The sequence below is a fragment of the Siphateles boraxobius genome, unplaced genomic scaffold (genome assembly GCF_051911475.1).
Source record: "Siphateles boraxobius isolate OS27281-9 unplaced genomic scaffold, OSU_SipBor_1 65, whole genome shotgun sequence".
Taxonomy (NCBI): Eukaryota; Metazoa; Chordata; class Actinopteri; order Cypriniformes; family Leuciscidae; genus Siphateles; species Siphateles boraxobius.
Window position 1 is genome coordinate 20,614,802 of NW_027509192.1, and position 12,603 is coordinate 20,627,404.

At 47.7% G+C, this 12,603-nt stretch overlaps 1 protein-coding gene across 2 annotated transcripts in view; it reads right to left on the minus strand.

Annotated features, from left to right (window-relative positions):
* LOC143721194 (anoctamin-9) overlaps positions 1-12,603 on the minus strand; it is a 44,566-nt gene that overhangs the window by 16,940 nt on the left and 15,023 nt on the right. For both annotated transcript variants that reach the window (XM_077211445.1, XM_077211446.1), the window contains exons 3-8: positions 8,406-8,531; positions 7,876-8,015; positions 7,408-7,457; positions 7,219-7,286; positions 272-351; positions 8-142 (exon numbers count right to left, since the gene is read on the minus strand). In XM_077211445.1, coding sequence (XP_077067560.1) covers positions 8-142; positions 272-351; positions 7,219-7,286; positions 7,408-7,457; positions 7,876-8,015; positions 8,406-8,531 — 599 coding nt within the window. The remainder of the gene's footprint in view (positions 1-7; positions 143-271; positions 352-7,218; positions 7,287-7,407; positions 7,458-7,875; positions 8,016-8,405; positions 8,532-12,603) is intronic.

Sequence of the window (12,603 nt, forward strand, 5' to 3'; positions counted from 1 at the left end):
TACTCACATGAGAGGACTTGTGCTGTAGAAAGCCAGGCCATACAGGAATACTATGAGATCAATTACAGAAGCAGGAATCAAGAGAAATGTGTACCAGCCCAGCCACAGGAAATAAAGTGCCACCTTTTCGCCAAGGTAGTTTCTGACAACACATACAATAAATGCATCATCAAAAAAACCTTCAAGGATACTTTCTATTGGTCGCAGAATGGAAATAAGTCTATAATGAACAGAGAGATCAGTAAAACCACAAAGTAAAAAGAATGAGAACCTGACGTTAGTTATGGGTTGCCCCCGAAAACAAGCGGACCATCGAGCCCAGCTCTGCTTCAGTTCTTTCTGCTCCCTTTTCTAGAATGAAAGTGGACAAAGGACAACATTGTTGTTGTTGTTTTATTGTTGTTACAATTACTACAAAACCTTGAACAGATTGAAAACCTTGATTACTAACAGAAAACACAGTTGTCCTGGTTCCCTTTCAAGAGAACTCGAGTTGCATCAAAACGCTGTGGTAAAGCTGTTAGAGACGGGCCTGGGCCTTTCTCTGCCTTCACCTGATAGGTCCAGTGTTTCATCTCAGGGTTTGGAAGCACGCTCTGTGGTTACTTCCACCCCAAGTGAAGCACCGTGTGGCGAGCAGGACGAGGCCGAGGGATGTGAGAGAATGGCGCGAGGCCGGTGGCGTGAGTGTTATTGAATGACACCTGTGAGACGCACTGGTCTCGCATCTCTCACGGAGGAACGGAAGCATAAAGGAGGAGCGACAACTGTGTAGATCGAGAGAAGAACAGGCCTGATTTTATGTTGTATTTTATTTCTGTTTTGGGTAGCCAGCAGTCGTCCGCAAGGGGCTGCTGGCGGTTCCTTTTGTTTTTGTATTTGTATTTGAATGTTCGCCGGTTCCCGCCTTCTTCTTCCCACAACAACGGAAACTCGTTGCACTGGTGCCGAAACCCGGGAAGGGAGAAGATCGCCGCTGCCTTGCAGTCCCCGCCAGGAACGCCATTTGCGAACATCATACAATCGCTCGCCGGTCTTCACCAGGAACAATACCGAGCCCTGCTGGCCATAAAAGAAGAAGCAAGATCAACACTTCGAGACGCTTCTCCGAGCTCAGCAGGAAGACCGTGAGCTGTTCCAGAGCTGGATAGACTGGGAGATTCGGGCCGTCCCCTCTCCAGCTACGGCCTTGGCCCCGCCCCTACCTCTCAACAAAATGGGCCCTCAGGACGATCCGGAGGCCTTCCTGGATCTGTTTGAGAGGTCCGCCGAGGCCCGGGGATGGCCCCCTTCGGACTGGCCAATGCGGCTCATTCCCCTGCTGTCCGGAGAAGCGCAGGTGTCCGCACACCAGCTGCCAGTCCAGAATCTCCTGGTCTATGAAGATCTCAAGCGTGCCATCCTCCAGCGGGTCGGCCGGTCCCCAGAGCAACACCGTCAGAGGTTCCGAACACTGGGCCTTGGAGAATCCGAACGGCCCTTCGTTATGGCACAACAGCACCGGGACTCCTGCCGCAAATGGCTGATGGCCGACGGAAGCGTCGTCGAGTGAGTCATCGACAAGGTGGTACTGGAGCAGTTCGTGGCACGGCTGCTGAAGAAGACCGCGCAATGGGTCCAGTGCCATCACCCGACGTCGCTGAGCCAGGCCATCCAACTGGCGGAGGAACAGATGGTGGCGTGCCCAGGGGTCGGCGAACCCCTGCCATCGGCTTCTCTCTCTCTCTCTCTCTCTCTCTCTCACTCTTACCCCTCTCTCTCCAGTCCCCTCTCTAAACCTGTCCCCCTTCCCAGGTCTCGTGCGGGGCTTATGCCCGGACCGGCGCCGAGGTGGAGAACGGGGACCCCAGCGGAGCCTGTTCCAGCACCTAGGGCCCCTCCCCGGGGCGCGGCTTTGACCATCGGCCACTCCACCCTAACAGCCATGCCGCCGCTCTCTCCACGCCAATCCCTTGACCCGCTTCCTGCCACTGGGGCGGCGGGGAGGCATGGGCCGGCCTGTTGGCTCTGTGGGGAATAATTGGCCCGCCTTTAGTTAATTGGATGCCTCTTGGGCAAAAAGAGATAAGGGAAGGGCGGCGGTTGTTCAGGTGGGAGAGGCTGAGCCGGGACCACTGGGAGCTGTTGCAGGGGAACAGAGCGCTCTGGAGGGAATCATCCTAACAGAGCATGATGATTTTCCTCTGGAGCAGTCCCAGGATGAGATGCTGAAACATTCTTTTGACCAGGTCCGCTCTAACGACGGCCAGCTGCTCCACCTAGACCAATCGCTCTCTTATCCCTATTTTGCTATTTTAAAAGATAAGTTGTATCGGGTGACCTAAGACGCCAAGTCAAAACAGGATACAACTCAGTTGTTGGTACCCAAAAGCCGCAGGGAAATGCTTTTCCAGACGGCTAACTGCAATCCAATGGCCGGGCATTTAGGACAAACGGCTACACTAAACCGTCTCATAGCCCGGTTCTTCTGGCCGGGCATTCACGAGAGCATGTGCAAGTGGTGCGCGTCTTGTCGTGAATGTCAGTTGGTGAATCCACCGACCAACCCAAAAGCACCTTTGTGCCCACTTCCCTTAATGCAGGTCCCCTTCGAGCGAATTGGCATGGACCTCATCGGGCCATTAGAACGGTCGGCACGAGGGCACCGCTTTGCTTTAGTCCTGGTGGATTATGCAACGCGGTACCCTGAAGCAGTGCCGCTCAGCAGTATTTCCGCCAAAAGCGTTGCAGGCGCACTGTTTTAATTAATCTCCCGGGTGGGAATCACGAAAGAGATTCTCACCGATCAAGGCACGGCGTTTATGTCACGAACCATTCGCAAACTTTACGAATTGTTGGGCATTAAATCGATTTGCACCAGCGTCTACCACCCACAGACAGACGGCCAGGTGGAACGATTTAATCGCACGTTGAAAACCATGATTCGAAAGTTTGTACAGGAAAATGCCAAAAATTGGGATAAATGGCTAGAACCCCTCTTGTTCGTTGTATGCGAGGTCCCCCGAGCCTCCACGGGGTTTCCCCCCTTCAAGCTTCTCTATGGATGTCAGCAGTGGTTAAAGTGGGATTTGGTAGGTGGGGGAACCCTAAAATTTTGTGTAGGTGCAACAGGGAAAAATGACTCATCGTGGGACAAAATATTGAGTATCATGGTATAGCAATACTTTTTGGGACAAGAGTGTCACTGTGGCACCACATATTACAATACTTATTTACTTGATATTTTACTGGTTTTATTTTTTACATTTACATTTTACATTTATTCATTTAGCTGACGCTTTTATCCAAAGCGACTTACAATTGCTATATATGTCAGAGGTCGCACGCCTCTGGAGCAACTAGCGGTTAAGTGTCTTGCTCAGGAACACATTGGTGTCTCACAGTGGATTCGAACCCGGGTCTCTCACACCAAAGGCATGTGTCTTATCCACTGCGCCATCACCACCGCTGATGGACCATTATTTTGGTCCATCAACACTGATATGATGACGATACTATGTAAAACTGCTGAACACTGGGCCAAAAATTGAGCCCAGTGTTCATCAGCCCACATTACCCCCCAAAGCCATGAGCATTTAAATGTGAGTAAGGTAGGGTGGTTCGGGGGCATGCTCCCCCGAGAAAATTTTAATTTCTCTGACCTACATATGTGCAATTTAAGACTATTGAAGGCCAAAAAAATGGCTAATAAATAGCTTTAAAACCATGTCAGTGTGCATTAGATTATTTGTCAATACCTGCTCTCTCATCTTAATCTTTATTTTTCTCTCAGTCTCCTTATCCTGCCGTACTTCTTCCCCTCCTAAAGCTGAACTTTGACTGATAGTCTTTTCATTTTCGTCTGTGTCAGTGAAGAAAGTAAACATAGGCTCAACTGATGAGTTTTATGAATCATTTTCTTAGATAAGTTAATTTACTCAAGGCTACCAGATCAGCATTGCCAATAGGACCCTTCTACAAGCTTTGGAATTTGAAAAGTAATTTTAAATAATACAAATTATAGGCTACGTTTAACGCAGTTAGTGGAATTGGCAGACGTTCCCTTAGGCATGCGTTGTGGAAACGCGTCAAAGCATTCTCATGTATAAATTTGCAGCATTAATGCATGGTGATTTTGAACGAATATTTAATGTCGATAATGGTTACATAATGTTAAAACTAATCCTGGTATTGATATCTTTGTAAGACTGCCGACCCTATAGAACAGTGGCAATGGAAAACAATGTCTGGCGAAATATCGAACATTAAACTTAACCGTGCTCAACCACTGCATTTCACGCATTTATAATCACTCGTGTTCAGCGGGGAGGAAGGGAAGTTGGTCGGCCAGTCGGTCCATCTCGGGACCAGCGAGATTCGATGAGATTAATGAATCTATTTATTTAATAATTTATCTGAGGTGCCGGAACACAGTTCCGGACCTTTCCGGCCCACTTTAACCCCTGGACGTCAGCCCCGCGCGCTTGGGAGGACAGACCTTCGACTAGCAAGAACGAAATTCAGTATGTCCTGGACCTGAGAACAAAACTCCACACTTTTGGGCAGCTATCGATGGAGAATTTGTTACAGGCCCACGACAGACAGAGTCAGCTATACAACAGGGGGCCTAGACTTCGTCAATTTGCACTGGGAGATAAAGTGCTTGTATTGCTACCAACTTCTAGTTCAAAATTACTCGCAAAGTGGCAAGGACCCTTCAAGGTCACAACTTTGGAGATCTCAACTATGAAGTAGTTTGAACAGATAAGGATGGGGCACATCAAATTTATCACCTCAACCTCCTCAAAATATGGTCTGAGGCTGAATCAGTGATGCTGGCGACGGTGGTGAGCGGAGACGAGGATCTCAGTCCAGAGGCGAGCCTAAAAACACAATATCTCGCCCTGGCGCCTGGTGGAGACCACCTCTCACCCTTCCAGATCACTGATGTGAAAAATCTTCAAGCCGAATTTGCTGATGAGTTCTCGCCCCTGCCTGGTCGGACGGACCTCATTCAGCACCACGCTGAGAAGGGCTGGGTTCAAGACCAACCCAAAGAAGTGTGAGATTGGGCGTGTTGAAGTTAGATATCTGGGCTTCCACTTGGGTCATGGACAGGTGGGTCCCCAAATTGATAAGACGGCAGCAGTTGCGACCTGTCCGAGTCCCAAGACCAAAAAGGAGGTTCGACAGTTCCTGTGGCTGGCAGGATATTACAGAAGGTTTGTGCCTAATTATTCAGACCTAGCTAGCCCGCTGACTCATCTAACTAAACTGGAAGCACCAGATACGGTCCAGTGGACGGAGCAGTGTCGGCAGACTTTCACCCAGACAAAGGCTGCTCTGTGTGGCGGGCCGCTTTTGGATGCCCCTGACTTTTCTCTCCCTTTCAGGGGGCCTTTCTGCCAACCCCGCCACATTGTGTGTCTCGGGGCGCAGGGGTTCCCAGCAAGTGCCTATCCGAATGTCCGCCCCAAAAAAAAAGTGCCACAGCAGGCTCTAGTCATAGGGGAGGAAGTAAAGTCTGGGTTCTACAGCCAGTTCTTTATTGTTCCAAAAAAGGATGGAGGGTTGCGTCCGATTCTATATCTGCGCCACCCAAATCGCTCTGTAAGCAAGATTAAATTCAAGATGCTTACTCTGAAGCAAATCGTGTAACAAATCAGGTCAGAGGACTGGTTTGTCGCGATAGATCTTGAGGACGCATACTTCCACGTTTTCATCCTTCCACAACAAAAGAAGTTTCTGAGGTTCACTTTCAGGGACGAAGCGTACCAATATCGAGTTCTTCCTTTCGGCCAAGCTTTATCACCTTGCACTTTCACAAAGTGTGTGGATGCAGCTCTGGCTCATCTGCGACTCCAGGGCATTTGCATATTAAATTAAAAAGACGATTGGGTGATTGTAGCTCAATCAGAGCATCTGGCGGTTCAACATCGAGAAATCGTTCCCGCCCACATGAGAAATTTGGGTCTGAGGCTGAACGCCAAGAAGAGTGTGCTTTCTCCAGCTTAGAGGACCACTCTTCTGTGTGTAATATGGGATTCGACGACTATGCCGGAATGTCTGACTCCTCCTCGTATTGTCTCGATTCTCTCAGCCGTGAACTAGCTAAAGCTAGGCTAGTCACTCACTAGGCCAATTTCAGAGACGGTTGGGTCTGATGGCAGCTGCGTTCAACATGATACCTTCTGGCCTGTGGTCCATGAGACCTATGCAGTGGTGGCTTAAAACCAAGGATCCCCAAGGGGGAATCCGCTCCATATGATCAAGTTCACGGCAATGCTGTCCTTATTCATGTGGAAAAAACCTTGGTTCTTTTCCCAAGGACCTGTGCTGGGGGGTCCTTGTCGTCGCATCAGGCTAACGATGGAGGCATCCCTCACGGGCTGGGGGGCGATCATGAGTGGTCGTTTGGCTCAAGGTCTGTGGCGGGACCATCATCTCATGTGGAACATAAATTGCCTGTAGATGCTGGCCGTGTTTTAGGCACTGAATCACTTCCTCCCAGACCTAAGAGGCCGTCATGTGCTTGTTCGTACAGTCACTGATGTGACTTCGGTGGTAGACTTCTTTCCTCCTCCCTTTCTGGATGTGTGACCAAGAGAAACTTAATCTGCTCTGCTCAGTTAGGATAGTGGCATGGCTCGCTGTGTCTGTGGCATGGCTGTGATCGACTTCCTTCAGTCTATCAGAAGCTATAACTGTTTGGTTTGGGTGTCTTTTATAGTTTCCTGGTCGAGGATGTCACCCGCCTATGACGTTCCGTCTCGCCATTGGACTGATTTAATACATGCTTTACGACACAATCACGCAGAGGCGTTCCCACAGTGTTTCGATGCAGTGTTTTTTTCCCTTTTCAGGGAACCATGGTTACATACGTAACCGAGATGTTTTGTTTAGCAGTGGTTTTGTTTGTTGGTTTCAAATGTCTGTCTTGAAAAAAATCTCATTTGAGTTCTGAAATCTTAAATTTTTCTGAGTGAAACAGGATAATTCACAAGAAATTATGTTTTGAGTATTCAGAGTATAAGAATTCTTCTATGTGTGTGATCAAATACTCATTGTGACAAAATACTTTTCCTATATGCTGTTTTGAGCATCAAATAATGATTATCACCCACGGATATAGCCTACTTCCTTATCAACACATTTGCATAATGATTCCGCAATTTGGCCTCTGTACTACATGTGTACAAAATGCTGTGAGCAAGAGGAAATAAAATATTAGGATCATACCTCATGTAAGCAGAAGTGAGTCTCGAAAACATTTTTTTTCATGAGATCGGGCAGATATTCTGAAACACCTAAGAGAGGTAGAGCGAGAGAATGTATTATGGAATCGACAGAATCATATGAAGGTTTGAATAATACAGTGATGTAATACAAAGTAATATGAATGAGCAATCTAGGGAAACTGTTACTCACCCTCAGAATCGATGCATGTGTGATTCAACATGAACTCAACAATACGAATCCTGAAAGAGCCACAATGCAGATCAAAGCCCTTCTGTTAAAGTGGCTTCTTTATTTGTGTACAACTCAGTTTTTTTCACAATACATCAATAGTAACTATTTCACCTTTCTCCACCACACCATAGAGAATAGGGATTGCTCAGATTACCATGAGTAAGAGAAGTAGCATTTTGTTTGCTAGCCATTTAATTGGTGAAAATATCTATTCTCTATTCTAATCTCTATTTATAGGCAAAATTTACAATCACTGAGCAAGTTAGGCAAAAATAGAAATCTGTTAGTTAGTCAATACTGAAAAGTAATACTGATTAGTGCCAATCACGTATTAAAAACCCTATAATTTTTCATCTTGTGGCCTTTAAACAAATGTGTTTGAATAACAGTCATAAAAATGGCTAGAGAGTTTTTTGAGACTGTTACCTGGTTGACTGAGGTATAGTACCCTGCTGCTCACAACTCCAGTTACAGGCATCAGACACTTTTAAAAGATACCGGTATGTCTCAAAAACCCTTTCTGGAGCTCTAATACAATAAAATACCTTATCATCATCTCTAAATTTCTGCAAAAAGAAACATAAACCAAATAAAAAGAGCAAAGCATATATTTGACAACATTTCATTATTAGAACCATTATCCAAACAATATAATAACGCAGTGCCATTGTATAGTGTTGAACTAAAACTAATAATAATAAACTCATAATAGTATAGTTCACAGCAGTCTTGTTAATTTAACAGCATATTGTATCATTGATTCAGAAAATACATACTATTTGAGCAATGAAATTGTGCAAAATAGAACTGCAGTTTTGCACTCAAGTGTTTTGTCAGCAATTATGCAACTCTTGAAATTTTTAGTTACACTTTCATATGCAAAAAGGAATTTCCCCTTCATATGTCAAGACATTAGTTAGACTTCTTAAACCAGATCCAAAATTGCAAAAACTTACAAGAATGTTTAATTTCTTAGCTTTCAAAGTTTCAATGAAAGCTTTCTGTTTTCTGATGGATTGGTTATTTTCCTCTTCTTCTGAGATTTTTGCCACAAGAACAAAATCGAAGGTCAGAGGAGGTTGCTGAGATTAAAAAGAAAGAAAGCAGTGCTAATAAATTATTATGAGAACCTTCCCACTTACAGTAGTTACATAAATACATCCTATGCAAACTTTCATATCATTCTAATGATTTTCCTTTGTGTGTAGAAGCTATAAATAATTTAAACATGTACAGTGGGGTCAAAAAGTGAGACCACGTTGAAAATCTGAAATTTCTCACCCTATTTAAAATTTAATTTTGATTTATTTTAACGCACAGAAAATGCTCTTTGGAACATACTCAAATCATGCTGGAAAACACGGATCATCAGGTTTTGTTTATGTCAGCCTAATGCATGCTGCCATCTTTCTATTACACTATTACACTGATAATATATTGTAAGTTGTATTAACATTTTTTTATTAAATTAAAAAAAGTCTTTTCACTAGCAGCCTCACTTTGAAACCTGTATGATGTTTTATGTGCAATTCATTGTTTCACTCAGACTATTACACTGATAATATAATTTGTAATGAAAAAATCTATTCAATTAAAAATCGTCTCAGGTTACGACTGTAACCTATGTTCCCTGAGAACACGGAACGAGACAATACGTCAACGACGCTATGGGGAACGCCTCAGGCGTGACAGGTGTCTGAAATCACTATCAAATCACGTCAATCATATTGACCGGCGACAGCCCGTGAATCATCAGCGTGAATGATTAACGTGCGACCTGGAAGTATAAAGGGGCGCCTTGCAAACATGACAAATCACCTTATCGTCTGAAGGGACTGTACGGTAGGCAAGCCCCGCGGCATGGCAGGGAGACGTATTGTCTCGTTCCCTGTTCTCAGGGAACATAGGTTACAGTCGTAATCTGAGACGTTCCCTTTCGAAGGGAACTCAACAATACGTCAACGACGCTATGGGGAACGATATACCAACGCCGCCATGCTAAGGGGAGTGCATGCCAAGTGGCAGTGACAACTGTCAGAACCAGCAACTTCAAATGAAACGCTAGAACCACTCACCCTCAGGTCACACTGGGCTGTCAGTGACAGCATTCCCTACGGTCATAGCCCAAGCTACAGCCTCACAGAAAAACCTTCATAAACATGGTTAAATGAAAGGTCTACCTGGGCCAGCTCAGGGCCTGGAACCTCAGCTTCCAATTAGAAGGGGTCCCTTCTAGGGAATGTGGCTAGGGAACCCAAGGGAACCCCAGCCAGTCACTATTCAGGGGAACGTACTCTGCCCCGAAATGCCACCAGGACGGCCTGACCTGGCGCCAGTACATAGACACTTAGTCTGGCCAAATCCTGTCTGTCTGAAGACAGAGCCTCTGGACAAATGCCTTAAGTAAGGCATCCAACCCGAGGGACTGCGAAGCTGGCAGTGAACCACTCGGCCCGGATCTCAGAGACGGGATATCCCGGAGAGTATGACTCAGCATAGTGCTTTCCGACCCTTGCTAGCGAGGGGAGTTTCTCTACTCGATCCACGGATCAACCCAGTGTCTGTGTTTCAAAACACTGAGGAGGCCTGTGAAGGCCTAAGGGCTGATCTAACTGGGAGGCCTCACGAGAGGCCTACGACCGTCTGACCAGACTCAGGCAGCCGCATGCTCATAGAGACCCTCGTGAGGGGAGCACAAGGTCTGCCTGGTAGGCAAACCAGGCTGTAGGCAGAAAAAGGTTCCGGGAGGGAACCTTTAGCAGAGAATGAACACTTTAGCGAGCCAGGGCGCAAGCTCGCCTTCAGCAGCTGCCTATTAAGGCTAGCTGAAACTGATAGCAAGAGACCACTAGCTTCATAAACCCAGCACCACTAGGGAGCGTTACAGGGAGGCCCGGAGAGGCCTACTACCTGATCCCTTAGGGAGGCACGTGAGGCCTACTACCTGATAACCACAGTACGTGGGAACTCACCTTCAGGGAGGCCCGGTGAGGCCTGCTACCTTACAACCACGGTATGTGGGGAGCTCACCTTCAGGGAGGCCTGGTGAGGCCTACCACCTGGTCACTACTATCTGTGGGAACTCACTGGTAGCTTTGAGCCCTGAGTCCGGGTGAAAGTATAAGGTGGCCTGCTAAGGCCCGCCAGCTGGGGACTCGCCTATCAGGGAGGCCTGGTCGGGCCTACTAGCTAATAGCAAGTCATATTCTGCCTACAGCATCCTGGTGCCTAATCACATTGCCCATGGCAGTGTACTCCGCAAGAAAGCTAGTACCCTTAAAACAAGGGGAGTACAACATACGCCACTCTGCCTCAACGGAGGCCCCAGTTAGTCAGGGGCCTACCATCTATGCATGGGCGTCAGCTCAGGGCAATGCTCTGGCTTCAGGGGAGCGTACTTCGACCAAAGAAGAAGTGAAGCTTACTTCATACTCGACCCGAGCCATAGTGGTGCGAGGTGGGATAAAACAGAACTGGGAGTGAAGTGCTCAGACCTACCCTGTATCACAGGGGAATACTCACACCTCACCCTGAGGTTATCAGGGTGCGGGCCTGCCAGCGGCTCTAGGGGTGACAGAAATGTATCTGTGCCCAACCTAGGGGAGTGGGGCTTGAATGAAAGCCAACCACCTACAACCTAGCGCTCGAGCAGTAGCTCAGCGAGGTGAGTGAAGCCTAAACTGGCGGCCTAAATCCATAGGCCAGTTCTGCATGGCAGGGTCGGGCAGGAAACCCAGTCTTCTTCGTGAAGCGAAAGACGGCCTAACCCTGCTCAATAAAGACATATATACCACGGAGGCCTGTTTGAGGCCTACCATGTCCTTACAAACCATCCTCAGCACCACGCTGCATTACTCTAGTCACCCCAGAATGCAGAGAAGGGGGCGGGCCTTGGCCTAACAACTCCCACGGGAGGAGGCTGTTTATACAGGGATGCTAGAAACCAACATTCACACAGTGAAGGGTCAGAGGAAGAAATGCTAAAATTTTTAGCAGAGCGCCTCTAATATCCCTGGCACAGCCTAGGCCAGCTACAGAGGCGGCCCTGGTGAGGGCCAGCCTGCAAGCATAGATCTATCTGAGGGCTCGGAGGAGCCACAGCCTTACTAAAGAATATAGTCTGTATTATTCCATACAAAGGGCTGCAGAATCGCTCAGCCTAATGAAAACCCAAACAGAGCTCAAGGGGCGACATACTCAGGAAGAAGTCAAAACGGACCTGTGGGCCGGACATAAGATCTATCTGAAGCTCTAGCGCCAGTCAACACTCTGAGTAAAACAATTTAAAGAGAGAGACCAACCACTCTACCCTGAGGTGGCTAGCAGCCCGAAGGCTAACACAGTTACCGTTCTGGCCACCCAACGGGGAACTTCAGGGCCCTGATAATCCAATAAAGTTCTCTTACCTTATTACCTTGACATGACCCCATGACTCTATACAGGGAACGAGGTCTGTAAAGAGAGATATGTTATTTTTTAATCACAAAAAGTACTCTTTGAAAAGACCAGCAGCTCACCTGCGGCGTGCAAAGTGAAGACTCGCCAGATAGTTCTTTACAAACCTGGGATCCGCCACTTTACATGCCTGAAAGGGGCGTTTCCACTAACCAAGCCTAGGTGGGCCATCAGAACATAGTTCTCATCATAGGCCCATCCCCAGGCCTGATGTTACGAACGCCTGGGGGTCAGAAGAGAGAGGGCAGATTTCGTGACCCTCCGGGGAGGTTATCCATTACCAACGCTGTGTGCGTTTGTGCTGGACAACCTCCCTCAAATCTCTTCTGTTGCGGGAGTCACGCCTTCTCTGCGACCTGCTCCTCAAGGGAGGGGGCGCACGAGAGGCGACACTGGCTCGCTGACCCTGCCTACGGTCCTCAGACCGTGAAGGGCCAGGCTCTCCCGCTTGCCGGGGTACGGACGCGGATCTCAGCGGTATACAAGTTTTAAACGCTGCTGAGCGCGCCTTCGCCTCCCTGAACTTCCCCACCACCGCTTCTACGGAGGTGCCGAAGAGTTCGGAAGGCGAAACCGGCGAATCGAGGAGAAAGGCTTTTTCTTTCTCCCCGATGTCGGCTAGACTTAACCACAGATGCCTCTCCGTGGCCACCATCGCCGCCATCGACCGTCCGATCGCGGCAGCGGTTTGCTTGGTGG